The sequence below is a fragment of the Homarus americanus genome, unplaced genomic scaffold (genome assembly GCF_018991925.1).
Source record: "Homarus americanus isolate GMGI-L3 unplaced genomic scaffold, GMGI_Hamer_2.0 scaffold40248, whole genome shotgun sequence".
In the NCBI taxonomy this organism is placed as follows: domain Eukaryota; kingdom Metazoa; phylum Arthropoda; class Malacostraca; order Decapoda; family Nephropidae; genus Homarus; species Homarus americanus.
Genome location: NW_024712526.1, coordinates 10,028,056 through 10,051,741, shown reverse-complemented (window position 1 = coordinate 10,051,741; position 23,686 = coordinate 10,028,056). Strand labels below are relative to the sequence as shown.

Below are 23,686 nucleotides of genomic sequence, written 5' to 3'. Positions count from 1 at the left end.
CCCCTCACCCCTCCAAAGACGACCCCTTCCCCTCTCCCTTCCTTCACCCTCTAAGACCACCCCTCCCCCGCCCTCTAAGACCACCCCTCAAGGACCACCTCCTTCTACCACTCCTTCCCTCTCCTTCACCCTCTAAGACCACCCTCCCCGCCCTCTAAGACCACTCCTTCCCTCTCCTTCCTTCACCCTCTAAGACCACCTCCCCCGCCCTCTAAGACCACTCCTTCCCCCTCCCCTTCCTTCACCCTCTAAGACCACCCCTCCCCTGCCCTCTAAGACCACTCCTTCCCTCTTCCTTCACCCTCTAAGACCACCCCTCCCACGCCCTCTAAGACCACCCCCCGCCCTCTAGTAACATCTCTCCTGCAACGCCCAATTCCACTTGCCAATACCTAAAGCCTTTATCTTATCAATCAGTCTCTAACACGTCTCCAATTATCCTCCTAACATGAAATTGGTCTTTAAATAAATATTATAATTATGTAGATTAAATAATTTCTAAGGTGCTTGTGAATAAAATGTTATTAAGATATGATTCAATATTGACTCGAAAGTGAACATCTTTGAACAAAACATTATTTACATATATTCAGTACATCTATGCTTATTATATTACTTTCTATTATTTCATATTATATATAAAACAGATATTCTCTTTGGAGTCATTGTTGATTTATTAAGACAGTTATAAATTTTTAGTAAATATGTTTGTCGAATAAACTAATGTTAAATGAATATATAAAGTTAAATTAATATATTAACTAAATAATTCACATCTGATATAAACAAATGAACTTTTAACTAGATACTAGAATGCACACTTACGCTAAAACAAAAGAAAAAAATAAATAAATGTTTGGGATTATGGTGAGACAGTACACCACCTTCAAGAACACACACTATGTAAACACTGTGACGCTCTGATGTATCACCCGGTAACTATGGTGTGAACGCGCGTCTCGTGGGCTCGTTCTTAGTCAGTACTTTTATCATTATATTCTCCACTGAACGCTAATGTTTGAAGGTCAGTATAGAATAGAATCTCTAGTTTCACTGCCGATCGTTAATTTAATGCAAGAAAAAACAACACTTGCGACTTAAATAAACTCTGAAGCAGAAATAAAGTCACTACCATTTTTAAATTAGAATATTTGTCAAGTAAACACATAAATTATTGCCTTTCGGGACACTTAATAACGATGTAAGAACATATTATCCCCCAGCTGCGGTAACTAGTCATTATAAACGGACAAAAAAAAAATGGGGGGAGCATTTTTATGATCTGGTTGTCCATCTCTCGTCATCACCTCTGTTCTCTCTCATCAACTGATAACCTTAGTAAGCGTCCTATTAAGGGTTTAATATGTCCAGAGTGCCTTCATTGCCCGGGCGGTTACCAGGTGTCACTTGAAGCACAGAGGATGTTCATGTTTACCTCTGACTCGTTGAGGCGCTTGTGTCATATCCGCACACAAGCACCTGCACCCTCGATGGAAAGTTTGTCTGTGTATGAATATATTTCAACATGGCTGCAGCTAGTATAAACAGATATCCCGTGAATTCCTACATTAAAGGAATTCTTGTTTAATATAGACTTTAAAATTGTCCGCGTACGACTCATCATTGTTGTATATTTTTTCGGGTTTTTATCTTCTAATGCATATTCAGCATTTTCAAAGTAAGCTGCCATGAAACGACCCACACACTTTTTACACAAAATTCAGACACGTTACGGTAACCTTGGCAGTCCTCGTAAAACATCCCAGAAGTAAACTATTCGTATACTCTCTCACCTCACAAAACCTTCGTGAGAAGATCGATTAACAACATTTCGTTTTATTACTACAGGTTTTCGTAATTTTCCACGTAATCAAGAAACTGTCATGACAGAAAGAAAACTTGGTGATTCCCTTGATTTTAGCTGCCCAGGAAGAGGTTTTGGACGATAGGTCAGACGACTTGGCTTGGGGGCGTTTAGGTCATGAAATACTTTCTGCTTCAGTTCTTATTGGCAGTGGTTACTACAAAATGTGAAAGAAAAAAGCGGTATCCTCTCCCCTAAATATGTAGATCTTTATGTAGCTGTAGACCAGTTTTTAGATCTCGAGAAATTCCAAATTGTTATCTAGAGTAAGAAAAAAAATATCGAGTCCTGATTTTCTTGTGCATTTTTTTATTATTTGCCATGTGTGTGTGTTCGCATTGATGCATGAGGCTTGAACCCAATAGATAAATGACTTGTATGTCTTTTGTTGTTGTTTTAAAAGTATAGCAATTTGGTACACATATTCTTTAAGATAAATTGGTATTACTGAACCAATCTCCGCCTGGCACCATTTTGACGAGTAGTGCAGTGGTTGTCGCTTTTGTTGTGGGTGGCGCGCGTTGCCCCTACTGGCCGCCGCCACCTCCACCACCACGCCCCACGGTGCCTCTGCCCACCCAAGCCACCATACAACACTCGCTAGGACACCCTCTGCAGGTAGTTATGTTCACCAGACTAGATTAGATCAGAATCTTAAATGTGAAATGGGGTGATGACACTGGATGGGCGTGTGAGTGAGCCGGGGCACCCTGGGGGTGGTGTGGCTTGTCCTCGTGATGAGACGCCAGTGACCGAGCCTCCCTCTCTCCCGCCGCCTCCCAGCTGTGAGGTGTCAGAACCTCCAGTACGGGGAACCTTGTCCCACTTTCACGCAGCCCATCACCCCTCCCGACCGAGGTAAGGCCCGGGCCTAAGTCCAGCTGCGCTTTATCAGGGGCAGCCCAAGCGGCGGCCGGGCCCCAATTACTGCATGCACTACCCCTCCACCACACTTGCTGGGGACAATCACTACTTACACCCGCCTGAAACCGCACCTGTCTATGTAGCTCCCATTCTTTAGCTTACACCACCAACTGTGTCCTTTAGTTGTATACACACCCACTGCCCCCTCCTAATGTAATGAGGGAACCAAATACATGGCACTGACATTAATAACAGGAGCCTCGGCACACCCTTCCTCACCACACCCTGCGAGGCTCTAGCATATCAATCCCACGAGGGGACTACGAAAAGTGAAATGTCTTGGGTATCGTCTTGGATACCTGGCAACCTTTCGTCTTCCTCTCAGCCTCCTGGGTTACCGTGGCCGAGCTGGAGATGGTCTCTGTGCTGGCTAATAGCATGAAAACTAACACCATTTAACTTAAATATCTGCACTCCTTTTGATGGCACCATTAACCATTGCTACATTGTCAAGAATCAGTTAAAACTAGCATGTAACACCAGTCCGCGATTTTGATGTCAGACACATTTTACATTTACAGGGTTAGATGTCATAATTTTGGAATCGACATAAAAAAAAAAGTTTCTAATCAATTATGCGCGATAAAAATATTGTGTTTATAAAGTATATTAAATGAAAAGAAGAATGAGGAGTAACGGATGACATCAACCACCAGAGAATGAGGAAACACACAACTAACCCACATAACACTGCATGGCCAAACACTACGCCTTACTGCCTCAACACACACAACTCTCATCGTGATTCTCTTACAATTTATGTTGTTGAGTATTATATATTAATCTTGTTTAAATACTTAAGAGTCCTGATTTGATCCACGAAAAGTTTACCAGTATTCGCGTTAGGTTTTGAAGCCCCGAATAATGTATAGCAAATTTGAGATAACTCAGACTTCACCAAGATACTTAAAAAAAATTACTCTTTCGTTTCAATCTTTATTTGAGTTTAAGATGTGGACTGTTACACTGTCCATAGTAATGAAAGTGATGGCAGCTTTTCGTGGAACTTAAATTGGATTGTCGAGCCGGAGGGAACAGTGCAATGTACGTACAGTATTGGTGTTTAGGATGAGATGAGGTTACTACTTACTGTCCTCACCCCTCTCTTGTATCGTTGACTTCAAACATGACTTGTATTGATCATTATATTTGAAGAGCATTACATATATTACACTACTTTGATAGATAATTACTCAATATTTGCCTGAGTTCTTCAAGCCATTTGTACAGTAATCCATTGTCAGTAAGATAACCAATTCCCCTGATTTATATTGGCCGCCCTCCGTGCTCTCCTGTACGGCTGCTCACCACTGTCTCGAGTCAAGTTATGTGGATTTGACTCGAAACTGATATTATATCTAATACATTAAAGTACTGTATTCATGTGCTAGATATTCTCCTTTTATGGGACATGAGGAAGATATAAAAGTTTGTATTCAGTAAAAGCCTTTTAATATCGAAGACATGAGGTGGTGTGTAGCCGACAGTAAACAGCTTACTTCATGACCTCATTTACAAATAATTAAACTAAGGGAAAATCCATACTGTTCCCTATAAGAGTTCCTTCAACATGAACTTCATTTATCAATGATGGAGTCAGTGTAATAAGGAACTTTGAGAGCTTCACTTAAATGTTTAATACTGTAATAGTTTCCGTAGTTAAGTTTAAGCTGCCAGACGTGAGCTTTTATAAGTTAATACCAAATTTCCCTAGATATTTTTTAAGCTGCCAGGTGTGGTGGTGACAATGAAGCATGCTTTCTTCTGACCACTTGCAGGAGACATTCCCATCATACACGAAGATGAGACCAGTAAGTACCGGGCCAGTCTGATGTCTGCCACACCCAGGTGGACTCCAACGGTTTGAGTCGTGAGGGTATAGAGAAGGTGTTGTATGGTGTAGGCTGATCATGAAGGTATAGCTTTGTCCTGTACCTGCGATTTGTTCATTAAAAAAAAAGAGAGTTGATCACGAGTGTAAGTTAGACAAGGTGTTGTATTCATGAAAGGCTTATGGGGATATGGGGGACTCCTGAAGGCGTAAGATGCTCTGGAAGGTTTTAAAATGACCATGAATGTGTAAGACTGAGTTTTGATAATTTATGCTGGTAGGTTCAGAAAATGCAGTCTGGTCTAAAGTGTAGACTCGAGGAGGTACTGTATACTTTAGTTAAGAGAAGGTAAAGACCAAACAAAGATATATTTACCTTTCCTACTCTTAAAAGTTAGTTTATGTAAAAATTGATTTAGTGAACGGTGCTTAATTAGTCATTAAATTACCATGGCCTCAGTAAAAAGTTGAATGTCATGATATACTTTAAATTTAATTATTATTTTAGATGGGCCACTTGTAAACAACAGTTGTATACATTGGTGTAATTTAGGTAATGGCCATCACTGCTTATGAAGATAGTGTGAAGTTTAGTAAGACGTTCAGTTATATACAGTATAGGTTAGGCATGTGTCCTTGAGTGTTACTGTTAGGTCCGTGAATGGAGAGGTCGGGGGGAAAAAAGAGTCATCATTTCTTACCAGTTTGTTGTATAATCTCTTGGTAAGTACTGTAATTCTTCCTGTTGAAATAATGTAAAATCCTTGTGTAATTATAGTCATAAACTGCTGTGTAGTAATGTTTTATAATTATTGTTGTAATTAGTGATATAGAACAGATATCAAATTTAGATTAACTTAATTCTATAAATTATCTTCCAGGAGAGTCTATTGTTGTTTTCATGATATAAATTGTTTTAAATATATAGCATAAAGCATAGTCTTAGACACCAAGTTACTGTACTTTTGTCTAGGATTATTATTGTCAGTTTTTGCTCCTCCTGACACTCGTTCTACCATAGCTAAATATGTGTGTATGTGTGTGTGTGTGTGTTAAGGCCAAATATTATTTTATATAGCCATCAACATTACAACTGCTGATGGTACTATGTAAACATATTTGTCCCTGGTTGTATAATGACATTGTAGCCTCGTAAAATATATTCCTTCAAATCCATTTAATTAGAAGTCATTCCAGAATTATTTATACGTTCTACTCTCCCCACAGGCACCAAGTTAGTCAAGACTCTGGCAGTACTGATCGAGACCATCAAGGAACTGCAGATAGAGATCCAGACACAGGTTGGTACAAAACAAAAAGCTGCCCCTTGAACTTGCCCCAACCCCACCGTGTGTGGTATCCATACTGTGCTGCCCGTTTAGTAACTTTGATTGTTTGTAACATTTTGCGTTTGTATCGTCAGAGTTTGATATAATGATCTTAATCTTTTTGTTTTTTAACTATGATAAACTTATAAAACACATGACATGAAAATAATGCAAGTTTAGTCTATTATGTTAATGTGTAAGGTATTGTTGTGTAAAATTCTTCTTTATTAGTTCAAGAGAGTTTCAGTGTTGTAAAGTGAGAGTAACATGAAGGTGGTGTTCTCCGGCAGCGCGAGGAGACGGCTCTGCTGCGTGACGCCCTGCTCAACTGCGAGGCCTGCAAACCTGGCAAACCTGGTAGGGGCAGCCAACCTGGCCGCTAACTCTTCTCTGTACTCCACCCTCCCTGTCTGCCCGTCCTCTCACCAGTCGTCCCCAGCTTGTTCATTATATCAGCTTAAAAGTCTCAGCTTGTGGACTTAACTTCTTTAAAAGTATATCTCGTTAAAGGGGACAAGTTTAAAGCTAATCAAATCGTTAAAGAGTAAATAACAGTTGGTCAGATATACAGTACGTCATCTTTATTTACTTTTGTCGAGTTGCTGGAGGTGCCAAGGAATACTTGACTGTTGAGAACTCGGATCTGACGGTGACGATGAGGGCGTTTCCTTTTGTTTTACATTGCGTCACTGTTTTCATTCTGGAATGTTATGACACATTGTTGATTCTAGAATTCGTAATACAGTATGTTCCTTTTTAGAGTTGATCTCCAGTTGTTGTGATAGTTTGACCTACCAATATCCGGGGTTTTCCGGATTAGTGGTTTTGCATTGAACTAATCACCAGTCTTTTGCCTTTATGATTACTTGAGAGGTGAATAAGTTTCTTTACTTCTGCTATAGTTAACTGCTTTATGAAAGACATAAAACACATAACCCAAGAAGTTTTGATAAGGCAGCACGATTTTAGCTGTCGATGAGTGACGTACCTGATGTTGGGAGTGAGGAAGGTACGATTCAGGGTTCTTGTATCCAATTTTACGCAGGTTCATGATCTGTAATGTGTTAACCAGGTAGCTTATTAATCTAGAAAATGCTATGTAGGATGTTTTGAACTGAGTAAAACTTGTTGAATCTAAATTCTAGTTTTTGTTCAACATCCTCATAGCATACTATCACTGCCCTAAAGAACCATGTTTATCTGGCCCGTAAGCTTCCCGGCGAGTGAATGACAGCGATCCCAGGGAGTGGGGATACAACTATGGCAACCCTACCACCCTACTACCTTACCCCACTCCCCCTTACACCACTCCCTACAACGCTCCCAACTACACACCCTTCAGCGCTCGCTACAGCAACCCCTGGAGTGCCTACGGCAGACGTCCGGGCGTCGGGTACTGGGACGAGTACTGGCCAATGTCCTGGCGTGAGCACAACTTACCCATTAATATTTTCTCCTGTCAAGCAGCACCAGAGGATCACTGGCTGCGGCTGTACATACATTAGCTGGGGAAGATAGAGACCAGGTTGTACTCACACCGGGTCCTGTTGGTAACCTACTCACAGAAGTGGCATTCCTCGGTGCACTTCTAAATAGTATACAGACTGTACCTCTGGAGAGTCAGAAGCCTTGGAAATGTAATTTAAATTGGATTTCTTAATTTTGGAGGTAACTTTGAATATAAAACAATATAGTTTAAGTACGGTACAACATTTTCAAAATAAAACACTCCCAGGGTTTGTGAGTTTTAAAGAGGTATACCAATAGTTTTCACTGGAATGACAATGCTGAAACGCGGAGATTTCTTCCCTGTTCCAACATGTTACTCATCAAGACGATGATGTAAACACGAGGGCAGTATTAAGCTTTTCTTCAGGGTAGCTTCGTAGTTAGCCCAAGGAAACCAATTATCACTGGCGGACATGGTCGTTTGATTATGGAATATTTATGTCATTAAAACATTTGGATCAATGTAGCATGTATATACAGTACATATTTTAATTACATGTATGGAAGGTTGGTGTGACTATATTCTGCTTCTATCTCAATGCTGTACATAGCTGGATACTCATGACCGTTATAACTTTTACTGCAAAGGGTAATTTATTATTATTATTTTTGGTTCTCTCGTTACTCTATATCAGAATCAAGTAGATGTCATTATGTGCTTTATAAATAAGTATTTGTTCAAGATTATCCTAGACTTAAATCGTCGGAAGTATACAAGAAGACACTGCTAACAGCCTCCATGATTCGCAGTGTGAGAAAACCAAAATGTAAATATCAGAAATCTCTAATATTTGAGGAAAATTCAAACTCTAGCAACTAGTAATGCGGACAAGGTATCTTTATAAATTTTCTTTTTAATTTCCGCAAAAAATAAGAAGAAAAGTATATAGATAATCCTACGTGTTAAATGTTCGTACATTGTTCACTTTGATACTGTCTCAAAACTAGATGAAAATTTTTGATCTTGTAGCAAAGTAAAGGTGAAGCTCTGTCTCCTCGTGGGTATCAAGGCCAGTGACAGTTACTCTTTTAATAGGCATGTAGATCAGCCAAGGAAACAAAGTCAAACGTAAAGGATACTAGGATACCTGCTCCACGTGGTATAATGACCGACAGGGGAATCCTAGAGCAGGTAAACACATTGAGAGGCTCGTACTGGGCAACACCTTCCCCCAGTGTGTTAAGGGGACCCCTCGTGGAACTTTAGACATCTTGGTGAGGGTGTGAGAATCGACTAAGATTTGGGAAATTGGTACCTAAATATTAATTATCTTTGTAATTCTCAAGAAGACTCAATTATTATGTTTAAAATTAGATCATTTGGGCTGTAGGAGCAGAGGGTTGTTAAGTCTGAACCAGCTGTGAGGGAGTGTCAAGGCTTTCAGGACTTAGTGCCTGAGGAGTCCTGAACTAAGATTATCAAAGGATCGTGTGTTAGTTTTCTCCAAACCTGAGGCTGTGAAATGGCTTCAGTGTAACTCAGATACACAGCGACAACGATGCCGCCTAATTGGTGTTTGAATTTTCTCTAAGGCACTGTAAGTAAGTATTTTATCTTAAACCGTAGGCTAAGTTTTGGAGAATTAACATGCGATTCTTTGAGAATATTGACTCTGGACACCTGCTGATTTTTTTATCTACACAAATACTGCATAAACTCAATATGACGTATGTAGACCAGTGTAGACATCCACGACCAAACTGGTTTACACGCCTTTGAGATGTGCAGAGTTTAGGTCATGCCAGTCCCACAGCAAACGAGGAAATGCAGTAACACCTGATGTATAATATTTCATAATACTTTGTATTTATTGTAAATGGTTTAAAGGTGATGTACTGTACTGTACTCCGTGTATATATATATATATATATATATATATATATATATATATATATATATATATATATATATATATATATATATATATTTGATAGGGAAAAGGGAAACAACGGTGCTCCGTTGTTTCCCTTGTGATTTTATCAAGATTTATCTTATCCACGTTTTCATTGTGGATCTAGAAATATATATATATATATATATATAATTAATAATTTATATTTTAGAAACAGGAATAATTTTGATTACTTAACTAAGTTACCATGAACGTAAGTACTGTACTTGACAACATTGCTTACTGCATGGCTCATGTTGTGGTGTCTTATCTGAAATGTTTATATAGTGTAGTAAAATAGTAGCGTGTGACAGTGGAAAAGTACTGCGAAGAGGACTACTGATCCATAATCATTATTATTTTAAAGCGGACGACACGAACCAACCAAAACTACCCCAGAGTTTTTTTTTATCAGGTTATGGCTGGCTCGTGTCGTCTGGAGGGATAGAATGATCTAGCTTTGGTACTTTTCAATAACTGTAGGTGGTGCAGTAGACTAGACTTGTTGCAATTGGTGTGAGGAGAATGTCACCAGCGCTCACCAAGGTCCCCACGCCTCCCCATGTGTGGCATTGGTTACTTACATCACTTATCACAGAAGGATAAGTGTTGCTTTATCCTAAAACAGATGGAATGTTGTTTTCGAATTATTAAAATAGTTACGTCAATAATTCTGCCCTGCTATATAACATAAGTGATATTGTAGTGATAATTGATTCTTGAAATTCTACTGAACATTTTCTTTTTTCAAGTTACTTTTCTCAGTTAAGGATATTATAATTTTTGCTTTTGTTTTAATGAGCTATTAATAGGCACAGTGCTGGACGTGTTAGTAGTGAGGACATTGTCACTAGTGGGGTAGGTTGGGCAGGGACCAGCTACTCCCCGTATTATAATAATGTCATATGGTTCATCTGCTGCGGCGACTGACTGTATGGTATTAAGGGGAGGGAGAGTGGGTGGGTGTGGTGACATTGTCCAAAGTGTAGAGTGTAGTACTAACGCGCGTGGTGCGTGGCGCAGACAACGACCCGTGCTCGCCTAACCCGTGCTTCCCCGGCGTGGAGTGTTCGCGGGGACCTGAAGGTGCTCGCTGCGGCCCCTGTCCTAGGAACTTCGTGGGCAATGGACGTGACTGTAGGCCGGGCATCACCTGCGCCGACCGCCCCTGCGCCCGCGGTAAGTACCAGCCTTCCTACCACCATCTACAGGGTTTAAACACGCTCAGAGGCAGTCCATGATTAGGTCACTCTTAAGCTTATGATGCTCGTAAGTATGATGATGTTTACAGAGATACTAGGATGTAATTATGGCCCCTTAAAGGTCAACTTCCCCAAGTCTTATTAAATCCGTGGGTAAGATATTGTTGGATGAATTTCTATTTGGATATAATCATATCTTCTTAAACAGGGAGAGAGAGCTCTGTTCGCTACCAGGTAGGTACGTCAGTCACATCAGTAGCTAGGTCATAATCAGAACGAACCCTAAACTGACTCAGCGCTTCACCCAGTGAGGTCCACTGATAAACACTGCAGTCCTCACGCCGTTCATGACATCAGCAACACAGCACATCCTAGCTGGGCAAAGCTTAAGTGAAAAACAAGGCTGACAGCTACTACAAGTTTAGATTAAAATATTCTCAAACACCAGAATACATACAGTTCATTTCAACAAACTTCTATAGCGAGTATAAAGTCTTACCTCTCCCAGTTGCATTCTTCCAGTCTACACCCCGTCTCTCACGACCTGCACCGGCAATAATATTCCTCCTAATCTAATCTAGGTAAACATGGGCTCAACGGTGATCTGTTGTCATGACACTACTATTGACATGTTGAATATGAAAGTATGAGGGTATAAATAACAGTCTTAAGTCTTAGTACAAGAAAAATATTTCATCATACCAAGAAATCTCAATTTAACATAACACAAGGGTAGACAATGTAGAGTATATTTCACAACTTCAGGGTAAGTCTCCGTAAATTACACCAACACAAGAGACGGTAAGTCACTGCACAGAATGTACCTCGTGAGAAATGGGCAGTGTAACGTGTGTTAATTATGTACTAGTGTTTCTTTAGTATTGAATATTAAGAATTCCTCTAAACATTAAGAGTATCTCGTCTTGAATGTTCATCGAGTACTATAATTTTACTCTTGTTTCTTGAGAGGCCATTCCATATGAGGTGACAGATAGATAAATAATTATACAGTAAAATATTCATATAAGGGATAGACAAAGACTTGTAAAAAGCTTATATTCACGGTAATAAACTGAGCTGATATATTAGATTATAAAGTACTAAGACATGTGAAATAGGAATCTAAATATAACAAGATCACCTCTGGCACAGGATAAATGATTCAGTTATAATGTTTACAGTCGATGACCTGTATCCATCTTTAACACAAACAAGGAAAAAAAGATGCATTCCTTCATTTAATCTTTAAAACCACCAAGTCACTATCTTATGTATAAATTAAGGCTGCGAATCAAAATTAACTTGTCATAAAAAGGAATTCGGGAATATTTTGGATTATTCAAATCATTCAGAGACCTTCTGGTGTAAAGAGGACTAGTCTTTTAGGTACAATTTATTTAGAATAGTTTACCATAAAAGTAGTTTTCTATGGAGAGTCCAGCGTCTCGTTTTCTATGGTAAGTTTTACATGTATAACTTCAGTAATTTTACTAATCTTAATATTTCACTTTCAAGGTAAAATTTGTTTAATTGTTGATGTAAGTATTAGCGTTTAGTAAACTATTTTATATTTGAAACAATTATTAACATTTGATTAAGATAATATATCTAAAATTAAATTGTTTGTATTTGTAACATTAATCAGTGTTGGAAAAATGTCTAACTACAATATTTTCAAGTGTAAACAACATAACATAATAACAGTAGACTATCAATACATTTAAGTGCAAACAACAAGATAGGATTCAATAAATGTTACTTATTTGAGTGTAACTGAGCATGAAATATGAATACACAACACAAATAATTTATTAACATCAACGTGATTTATATTAAGTAAATGCATGAATATAGGAAATAAAATTAACACAAATATTTTCTTAATGTAACTTTTAAGGCTAATCGAGTCATTTTACACCAACTAGTACACACACACACATACTAGTTCAATTTTCTACTTTGTTCCCCTTACCCATTCCAGCCCACGTCATCATCGTGGAGAGGAAATACAACTTCTCAAAAACCTTTACAAACCCACTTCTCTTTGAACCGAATATTGGCTACCAGTACACCCACCTCCCCACACTACCTGTATAGGCTCTCTTGTCAACGTTATCTACCCCAGACTGACTTCTTAACCCACTCGTTATTTTTAGTTCCGGATTTTCTGAGATTCAAAGTTAAATTTTCACAAGAACGTATTTAACTGTCCCATTTTGAGATATAAAGGGAAATATGATGCTGAAATTAAGTTTAATATCTAATATAAAATAATTGCGTTCTCTCATCTCACTTAAGAAAATATATCAAATGACGAAAAACCACTGCTATGAATCTTTGAGAATCCGGACGCTGACTGACTCGAAACATTTCAAAGATTTTATTTTTTCAGCGGATCGTTCGAGTTGTGTTTGTGCTCATGTCTAAAAACTTCAGTATATAGATATTTTTTCCCTTTATTCCTCCCATGCATCATCAGGGGAAAATGCTTATTTGGATGTACGAGTTGCTTCATGCATTGCAATTCTGACATCGACTATCTCTGACACTATTATCAACACTGGCTTGATGTTATAGTGACGAAATTCGCATAAACCTTCAATATTTTTGCCCATCTCAAAAGTGGTAAGATCTTAGAGCCTTAAAGAATCCCAGACTCAAATTAGCCCACCATGGAGGTAACCTAATCTCTGTTACCACTTCAGACAATACTCATATCCAGACAACATGGAGTGTATTACTGTGGCATTATTCTTCCCATAGTACTTTAAACCTTCACTCTTATGGCGTATTAGAAGGCCACTTAGTCTCTCCCAGAAAACCAGAATTACTTAGGTCTCAATACAAACAGACTATTTGGTAAACATTTATTTCGGACTGAGGTGATATTAATTTTATCCTCTTCATCACTGATCGGTTCGTTAGCCGCTTGGGCGATCGGTCATGTCTGTGATTACTTTTCCTGTTCTTTTATCTATTATCAGACTGACGAAACAGACTGTTGTGAAAAAGTCGAGGAATAAGAATCAGTAATAACTTTGCCTTTCGACTGACGTACAATGCTGCTGAGATTTATATACTGTATGCTTGAATGAGTTCTCTTTGCACTGTTCATTGTCTTTTCTCCTCAGCATGGCGGTCGTCTTAGCTACTCCACTAAGCTAGGACAGAATGACGACATGAAATCTCAACGTAAAGAACATTATTCTCTTATTATTATTGTCATATGCCTCATTGTGTGTTTACGCTTGAACTCTAGGGAACGTGAGCCATCAGACAGGTGGTTGTATATCGCTCTCATTGGCTCCTTCGTCTACTGACAATAGCCACTTAAGGATGGATCTCTGTTCTGCCGCGTTCTCCAGAAATCTGAAAACCAACTAAACAAGCTACGTAAAGCAGGACCTCAGTATTCATGTTTTTTTAGCACAAACTCCTAACTTGTGGAAAAATGAAGCCCGATAAACTTTAAATTAGAAAATAATAAGAGTACAGTATCTTTGAAACATAACTATTGAGATTTATAAAGGGTCCTTTGTTTTTTTTAGTTGTCGTTTAGATTGTTTTCGGATTTCAGGAATAATTCGTATTCTGCAGTTTTGACAATTATTTATCTTCAAGATCATTATTTCTATAGATCTTTATGAACCTTTACTATTAAGTATGTATTGACCTTCTCAATATCCTCTTTTATCATATACATGACTTACAAAGCATGAAGTTCTTCCCTGTGCTTTCCTGTGAACCACTCTAGCTCCAAGTGACCGACAAACTGCCAACATTTTCCATGTCAAATATATGATCCTCAGCTAAACCTTGAGGTCCACTCCCCGTCATGAAAAAGTCTTACAGTACCAAACCTTCCCCAACACACTCTCCGGATCCCCCTGTAGGCGTGCGTTGCTACGACATGCTCAACGGGTACCGGTGTGGGCCATGTCCCCCCGGCCAGACTGGTGACGGCCAGAACTGCAACCCCATCAGCGCGTGTGACCCCAACCCCTGCTTCCCCGGTGTGCAGTGCTCTAACACCAACACCGACCCATACTACCGCTGTGGCCCCTGTCCTCCTGGCCTTACTGGCAACGGCGCCACCTGTGATGACATGAATGAGGTCAGTGCGTTGCTACTGTCACCCCAGATTTTCAAAGATATTACCGTATAGTCGTATAGTTATTTCTCCTAGCTAGGGATGGGACAGTATTTAACTCAACTCACGATACTCAAATGATCCCCAAATAGCAATTATATTTTACGATAACTAAGCGAACTGTCACCCTTACAAGGAGAACATAACTTACTACTATTTGAGAATCTGGGACCTGGCTGTTACTGTCGCCTTAACGTAGCCAAAATACTATCTAGAAATACCTTGTCTTATACCTGCTGAATCATCACCAGTTAAATGAACTTACACTAGCAGGAATGTTAAGAGAAAATGTGTAGTATTTTATTGTGTAAGTTATGCAGTACTGAGTGGTAGAGTAGTATCATCAAGGAAAGAATATACTGTAGTCCATAATTTAATAGTAATGAGACATCAAAGTAAATAGATTTTGCCTTAAAAATACCAGATGTCAGGAACTCCTGTTATCTGTTACAAAAACATTCCTCTAACATGTACTTCCTGATGCAGTGTGACCTGGCCAAGCCTTGTGACCCCCACGTGAGGTGCATCAACATGTCGCCAGGGTTCAGGTGTGACCAGTGCCCGCCAGGGTTCACAGGGTCACCCGGTCTTCAGGGTATAGGTCTCCAGTTCGCCCGCCAGAACCGTCAGCGGTGTTACGACTTAAACGAGTGTGACGATGGCAACAACGGCGGCTGTGTCGACAACTCCGAGTGTATTAACACCGAGGTTAGTGACACGCACCACAACACTCGCCTACCCGGGCTTCCCACACACCACATGAAACACGGGTTCGACCCCCCCCCCGTCCCTCCCTCCTCCTCTAAATAAGGAAATGTAGACAATAAGATCAATACATATACAGTATAGTATTTAATTTCAGTGAGTGATATGAATTTTCTTGATTTACAATTATCAAACACAATCCTCCTCCAGGCTGTAGAGAGATGAACACGTCAATCCAAAATTATTGTACCAAGTCAGAAAACAAAGATTAAATTTACTCTAAAATTACTTGTTTATTGCCTTTGATATTACTTAATGTCCAATCAATGATATTTAAAGGTTTCCGTCAAACTTGAAGAATAGGTCGGCGTGTTATGTCAACCTAATAACAAAATAAATCTCAGTTCAAATTGACTTATCGTAGCTTATCATAAAAGAGTTTGGAATACATTTCATTTTGTTGACTGTAATTAAGAGTGGTGGAATGTGTCGCCTTGTTGTATTTCATTTATCATTGTATTATCTGTATTACTCTATAAACTGTGCCCTTTCATTCACTGTATCACTGCACCACTGTACCCTTCATTTATCTTCCCACTGTACCCTTCAATCACCGTGCCAATGCTCCACTGTACCCTTCAATCACCGTACCTCTGCTCCAGGGGTCGTACTACTGTGGAAACTGTCGGGCCGGGTTCATTGGTAACCAGACGAGAGGATGCAACAGCCGCCCTGGTCTCTGTCCCGACGGTCAGCAGTGTGATAAGAACGCCGACTGTGTTAAACCCTTCGGCCTGAATCACTATATATGTAAGGTAAGTGTTGGTGGAATGATTTATTATTATTATTATTATTATTATTATTATTATTATTATTATTATTATTATTATTGTTGTTGTATTGCCATTAATGATATTTGACTCTTATTACAGTGTCGTGTAGGATGGGCTGGGGATGGCATGACGTGTGGACCAGATCATGACCTGGATGGGTGGCCAGATTATGACCTGGGATGTAGTGACCCTCGGTGCCGCCAAGACAGCTGCGTCGACACACCCAACTCTGGCCAAGAAGACTCTGATAACGACAACATCGGTGACGCCTGTGACGAGGACGCTGACAACGACGGGATCCTCAACAGTCCTGTGAGTATAGTCCTGCGTCTGACGGTGGAGGTCTCTCTGTTATCCTTACAACTTTAAACTAGTCAACATTAATTTATCTTATATCCAGCCAGTTTCAATGGCCTTTTTTACCCCAGAGAGAAGCAGAACTGTGTGTTAGGTTAGTGCCCCTTTCTCTCCACCTCACGTGCTTCCCTCCCTCTCACCCCAACAGGACAACTGCCCCCTCGTGGCCAACCCTGACCAGTTCGACACTGACCCTGAAGGTGCCGACAAGCAGGGCGACGCGTGCGACAACTGCCCCACCATCCCCAACCTCGATCAGGAGGATAACGATAAGGACGGCATCGGCGACGCTTGTGACCCTGATATTGACAACGACAGTGAGTCTCATAATCCTGATACCATTAAGGTGTTTATTTAATCCTCAGGTGAAATAATCTGTCGTACCTAATCTCCACATGACCCCGAAACTGATCTTATTTTTTTGTGAATATTAAAAGAAAATTGACCTATGTCTCTCTCACTACAGACGTCCCTAACCGCCTGGACAACTGCCCACGGACACCCAACACTGATCAGTTGGATACAGACCGTGATGGTTTGGGTGATGCTTGTGACAATTGCCCAGAGGTACGTAACCCCTACCAAGAGGATATCGACAAGGATTTGGTGGGCGATGTTTGCGATAACAACGACGACCCCGACAGGTGAGGGAACGTCCAGCCGTCTGTGTTGTTAAGTAGCGAACGTTCATGCCGGAGTGAATCTGTGAGTGGCTACTGAAGCAGGGGTGGATCTCAAGTACTTTACAGATGTTTCCTATTAAGAATCCGATTTTCAGGTATTATAATCACCTTACAGATTAGATTAGAAAGGTACTAGTGGATGAACGATGGTGATTTTAAGCCTTGAACCTTTCTGATGACACATTCTATCCTTGTCCTCTTCTCCTCCACAGGGACGGTATTCAGAACAACATGGACAACTGCCCGGATGTCCCCAACAGTGATCAACACGACGCAGACGACGACGGCAGAGGTGACGAGTGCGACCCAGACGCCGACAATGACGGCATCCCCAACAACAGCGACAACTGCCCGCTCGTGTACAACCCCGACCAGCGCGACTCTAACAGCAATGGTGTGGGAGACGCCTGTGAGGGTGACAGGGACGCCGACAAAGTCATCGACTTTGAAGACAACTGTCCTAACAACTCCAAGATCTACGCTACCGACTTCAGGTGAGAGAGAGAGAGAGAGAGAGAGAGATTAGAATATACTTCACTTGTTCTCCATCGCAACGTAAGTCTCACGACTATAGCGGTGTACTGTACAAAGCATGTCTCCTGACACACCTCTCCCTCCTCACCCCAGATGAACTAAGTGTAACAACATGTCTCTACCTTCCTCAGGACCTACCAGACAGTGGTGCTGGATCCAGAGGGCGACTCACAGATAGATCCCAACTGGGTCATCTACAACAAGGGAGCCGAGATCGTCCAGACCATGAACTCCGACCCTGGCCTGGCTGTTGGTGAGTAGACTAACTGTTTGGTTAATGAGTAGTTCCTCTAGCTGTTAAGGAGTAATTATTCACGATTCCGGCACTCTCTACTGGTGAATAGTTCCTCACAACGTCACAACAAAAACAACTTAGCATCAGCATTTACCGAATACGCTGGTAGAACTAAACTTTATTATCACCTTATTACCTTATTTAAATCATTAGTGTTAGGTCAGAGGTTGAATGTTGCGACTTACCAACTCTCTCTGTGTCCAGGGTACCACAGGTTCGGCGGCGTGGACTTCGAGGGCACCTTCTTTGTTGACACTGATATCGACGATGACTACGTCGGCTTTATATTCAGGTAGGTGTCTCACTGTGATCCCTGGTCTTTATATGAAACGTTAGGAATTATACCTCACCACTTTGTAAAACAACCGTACACTCTCTCCATTTTCTTTAACAAAACTCGTTATATTTTACCATCAAACCAGTGTTCATTATACTCTGACATAAGTATAAATATTCCTCAACAATAAGAGAGCTAAGCTTCAGAAATTACATTCCTAATAACAAACAGTAAGTTTTATACCACGAATCTACAGGAACAGTCTTCGTGAATATTTACGTTTTTATCAGCTACCAAGACAACGCCAACCTCTAAGCATACTCTCTCATCAACAGTTACCAGGACAACGCTAACTTCTACACGGTCATGTGGAAGAAGAATACGCAGACTTACTGGCAGGCGACGCCCTTCCGTGCAGTGGCCGAGCCTGGCATACAACTCAAATTGGTCGAGTCGTCCACCGGCCCTGGCCAGATGATGAGGAACTCCCTCTGGCATACTGGAGATACTGAGGACCAGGTGAGTGTTGGGGGGAGAAGAGGGGGGGGGGGTCTGATACATACATTCAGTACATCCTAGCTACCGATGACCAGCTGGATGGATGCACAGGGATCATGGCCTTGACGTGTGTGTTCACTGTATCATTTACCGTCAGGTCAAACTGCTGTGGAAGGACCCTCGCAACGTAGGCTGGAAGGAGAAGACTGCTTATCGCTGGCTGCTGCTTCACCGTCCCAAGATCGGCCTCATCCGTCTGCGTATCTTCGAGGGTGAGAACATGGTGGCGGACTCTGGCAACATCTTCGACAACCGGCTGAAGGGTGGCCGGCTTGGAGTCTTCTGCTTCTCCCAGGAAATGATCATCTGGTCTGATCTGGTCTATCGTTGTAACGGTAAGTACTATATCATGGGCTGGAGATAAGGCGGAAGTTTTCGATAAATGTCATAAATGTTTTTAAGTTGATATTTAGGCCAAATTCCATTATTGTATTCCTTCTGATCTGTGGCTGAGACCAGGATGTATATTGTTTACACCGGTAGTATTAGTTGTGTTAAGTGTCTTGCTAGCCACCACCAGACACAGTCATCAGGTTATGGATCCCTCAGCACCCTCCTCGTTACTGATCAATGTTTACCTCCCCAGATCAAGTACCAGAGGCCATCTACAACCAGTTGCCGCCAGACCTCCAACGCCTTGTGGATATCGACGTCAGTAGACCTGTCCCCAACGGCTTATAGATCATCAGCTCAGGGGACTTAGGACAGGCTCTTGTCGGCCACCTGTGTACTGTACAGGAGCCCATTAACTAAATCTACTTAGGGGACGGGGTGTATTTAATGGATAATGTATTGACTTTGAAAACACAGTGTTATCTTAGGGGAAAACTCTTGTGCTGGTATTCAATTTATGGGTCTGATGTGACAGGTACAGTCCAGCTGATTGCAGTTGGTTCTTGCCTACGGAGATAAATACCTCTGAGGGAAATGGCTGATGTTTACCACTCAATGTCTTCATAATCTAATACATTTATACGGATATTAAACTATAACCAATGCCTTAAGGAACAGCCTCAGTAAAGTTACCTTGCACTAGACTGTCTGACGGACGCGCCTCTGAGTTTTGTTCTGCTGACGAATGGGAAAGTTTAGTCCTCTGATGTGAAAACTTCCTTGACTGATTGATGAGGAGATTCAGCTGGGAGGGACAATGGTTCAGTAGTATATTTAATTACTCTGACTCCTTATTTAGAGCTGCTTGTGTAAAAGTTTATTGGTTGTCGAGTAATCACTTTCAAGAAACCCGGAAATATAGTGTAGGAGATATTGTTCCGAGAAGGATGCTAACATCTCTAGAATTTACTGCGCAGGAAATAAATACCGTATTGTTAAGAAAAACTTATGAAATTAATTTGTAAGAGAAGAATTAAAAGTATAAGTGAAGAATCCAAAGACCCGTTAACATAGATGTAAGTTAGTATGTGTGTACATTTTCGAAGCTAGGGATCACCTGTGTACATAGCTTGAGGTGACAGTTGTAGCATTATTAACGGTGAGAATAACCCAGCGAGTTGTTGTCATTACAATTACCAGTGCTTTGTAGACAATAGGTTGGCCTGCCACTCACATACGATTTGTATTTTGAGGTGAGGGTTAACGCTTCACAGTCTATTAAAATTTTGGGGTTAAGTTTGATCCCAGAATATATAATAATCTATAACTTAATTTGATGTTCTTTATTCTTCACTTAAACTAGATCACAGGATATAGATCTAATTTTTATTATAGCTTTGCACTTTATGCTAGGCGATGGACGATAGGCCCATGCTTGTAACATCAAAAATAAACACATAAAAGGAAAATAATTAATGGATAATGTTCAACTACAATATTAAAATTTATATCATAATTAGATAAACCTCGAGAGGGTGGTGAATTATTCTCTAGACACTGCCTGCAGCCTAGTAGTGAACTGTAAACATCGCGGTTAATGTCATCACCCGAAAACAAGAATAACGTTAAGAAGGGAATTAATGTCTCTGACTGTCTAAGAATATGAAATTTATATGTTCTTTATTATATTCTACTTCGTTTATTCATCAATCTAAAAAGCAGTTGTTTAGTTGTATTATGATATTTAATTAGTGACATTTTCTGTGCACGTTTTACATGAACTGTGTAATGGGAGGATGGTTGAATACAGGTTTGCAGTGATGGAAGACTAAACCATTTTTATTAGACAGAATAAAAAGATGTAACTTTCTTAATGTTTACCAGTTGTTGTTTATCGTATGAATTAACTTGTGTACATGTTTAAAGACCTTAGTTGTTGAAGCACAGATATATATATATATATATATATATATATATATATATATATATATATATATATATATATATATATATATATATACAACAACAACAGCAAGTTTGTTATTAATATATATAGATGAATGTGTTGAAGGAATTGTGTGTATCACTGCCACGGTGGGTCACTTAATACACAGAGAGGATGGGAAATTATTTCTCGGATTGGCTCGTGTTTGCTCGGTATTATCTAAACGCCGAGGAGTGGTAAAAACAGCCCGAAAACGTTTAGAGTGGAGAACTGTGGTCGCCAACCCTCGGGAATGACGATAGTACTTTTAATTGATTGTCAGAACCCAAGTAATTGTCTATGTGTCTGTTCATCTGTCTGTCTGATTCTCCTTAAATAAAAATAGGTACGTATCCCTTGCAGCCGCCCATTATATCTGAACCTCCATGGTCAGTAGATGCAGAAAAGCCTGATGTACAATATTCCATGACCTGTGGGACACTCACCAGATATTAACACAGTTCACTATGTTCCCAACCTCTCCTGTTACATCTTTATTAGCTGTTACTTAAAGATCTCCCGCCATTGTTTTTCTGTTTTATACGAAACTGTTGCTTGGTCTCTTCCTGGTTCACCTTGCCGTTGTGTACTACCTGCTGCATAATAACTTATTACTGTAGTTTAAATTCTTAGACTACAGGCGTTAGCTTTAGTACGTGTAGTTAGATGTGATTTTGAGGTTATAGTTGAAATTCATTACTATGTTGCGGTGTTTGACTCTCATGACGGCGACGTGACCACCTCGCCTTCATGATGTCCGTTTGTTCGTCTAAGAATTGTTTGTTGACTTATCAACTAAGGTAATTTAATGGTTGTTTAATTAAATAATCCATGTATAAAGTCCGTGTTATTCACGAAAATCTATGTAATATGTGAAAACTATAGACAGTCTTCTGTTTCATCACGAGCAGGGCCGGATTCAGGAGTGGGCTAAGTGGGCAGCTGCCCAGGGGCCTCCACAATCTGGGGGCCTCCACATATAACAATATGTTCTAATTTCCTCAATATAACTGCATATGGCTTCAAAATTCTCCAAAGAAGTGTTCAAATTTCAAAATTTTCCCGGGGGGCTTACAGCGCCCCCCGGAACTCCTAGACGTTTAGGCTCGCTTCACTCGCCACCCCACCACAGGTCTAAATCCGGCACTGATCGCGAGATATTTGTTTAACCAATCAGGAAGATCTCATCTGTCCTCCTCATACGTGACGTCACACTAGACTGTCGGTTTTAATTCTCGTATGTTTGTTAATATATACAAAAATGTCTTAGATTGTTAATACTTATAATATTGAGTTTTATAATCTGTTAACTAATATAGCAACCCAGAAAAAACATAGTTTTAGGATATATTTACATTGTATCATCTAATTTAACTATTAGTTCATTTAAGATTGTTAACCATTTCTTCAAACAATCGACATTGCTCTCGGTATAAATGATTCCTCAGCTAACAGTCAGTATAGTGTAAATTCAGCATCATCTTATTATATTAAATAAATTTATAAAAATCTCTGTGGTATTTTCATAACCTTTCCCTGTACTCGGATATCAACTTGTGTTCGTTGACAGCGTAACAGTCGCCCTCCTGTGATATACTGTGCATTCTGTTGTGTTGTGGTAATTAAATTTTAAGCGAGATAAGCTGGGGGGCTCAATCTTTAGGTGAGTACCGAGGTCCACCATCACATGAAGATTAGGCACCCTATAGTCATCGGGGTGGGTAAATTATACGTGGGTTCGGCCATAACACCCATAAAATCTGATGTGGAATAATAAGTGGAACGTACTGAAAGGTAAACAACTTTCTCCTTCTCTAATTCTTCAACTTTTACACTTTTCTCTCTTTCTCAATAACCTTTATTCAGCCTACTCTATTTTTACACATTCAAAAAGGGGCAAGTGAGAGAGAAAGAGAGAAAACATTACCACGTTCTCTATAATTACTTAAGCTCACATTGCAACAGACATACAAGGTCACATTACAGGATGTATTGAAGACGTCCTACGAAGATCACAAATTAGATGTCAATACCAAGTAAAATATTGACATAACCGATGAGCTGTATAGTTGTGTTGGTGGAGTACTGGTGTTGTAGGAGCTAGCCGAGTGTCCGCTCATAAATTAATACTGATTAGGCTACAAAACTAGAAGTTGTCGCGCCCACAAACTTGATATTTTTTTTTTTTTTAGAAACTAGTTGTTACTTAACATATATACTGGTTTATGATTGGTTAACGCTACTGACATGAGGATCCTTGCTTCCTTTAGCCAATCAGGGTCGGAGTATTCTGGGGCGTGGATAAACCCTAACGTTTGATTGGCCCTCAGAAGAGCTATGATATTTGTTGCCAGGAATCCTAAATATAGAGAGGAAAATCACCTTAAACACAACAGCGAATAAGTGAGAGATTGAACTGACCCCTAT

At 40.1% G+C, this 23,686-nt stretch overlaps 1 protein-coding gene across 3 annotated transcripts in view; it reads left to right on the top strand.

The window, feature by feature from the left end:
* Nucleotides 1–21,295, top strand: part of LOC121862369 (cartilage oligomeric matrix protein-like) — a 61,382-nt gene extending 40,087 nt beyond the window's left edge. Inside the window, exons 5-21 of one of the 3 annotated variants that reach the window (XM_042360623.1) lie at nucleotides 2,648–2,722; nucleotides 4,567–4,599; nucleotides 5,847–5,920; nucleotides 6,238–6,304; nucleotides 10,372–10,527; nucleotides 14,444–14,664; nucleotides 15,187–15,408; nucleotides 16,068–16,220; nucleotides 16,338–16,550; nucleotides 16,744–16,912; nucleotides 17,062–17,239; nucleotides 17,491–17,772; nucleotides 17,944–18,065; nucleotides 18,312–18,399; nucleotides 18,720–18,903; nucleotides 19,040–19,277; nucleotides 19,529–21,295. In XM_042360623.1, coding sequence (XP_042216557.1) covers nucleotides 2,648–2,722; nucleotides 4,567–4,599; nucleotides 5,847–5,920; nucleotides 6,238–6,304; nucleotides 10,372–10,527; nucleotides 14,444–14,664; nucleotides 15,187–15,408; nucleotides 16,068–16,220; nucleotides 16,338–16,550; nucleotides 16,744–16,912; nucleotides 17,062–17,239; nucleotides 17,491–17,772; nucleotides 17,944–18,065; nucleotides 18,312–18,399; nucleotides 18,720–18,903; nucleotides 19,040–19,277; nucleotides 19,529–19,623 — 2,570 coding nt within the window. In that variant the 3' untranslated portion in view covers nucleotides 19,624–21,295. The remainder of the gene's footprint in view (nucleotides 1–2,647; nucleotides 2,723–4,566; nucleotides 4,600–5,846; nucleotides 5,921–6,237; nucleotides 6,305–10,371; nucleotides 10,528–14,443; nucleotides 14,665–15,186; nucleotides 15,409–16,067; nucleotides 16,221–16,337; nucleotides 16,551–16,743; nucleotides 16,913–17,061; nucleotides 17,240–17,490; nucleotides 17,773–17,943; nucleotides 18,066–18,311; nucleotides 18,400–18,719; nucleotides 18,904–19,039; nucleotides 19,278–19,528) is intronic. The other 2 variants (XM_042360632.1, XM_042360641.1) reach the window with 2 other exon arrangements.
* The last annotated feature ends 2,391 nt before the right edge of the window (nucleotides 21,296–23,686 follow it).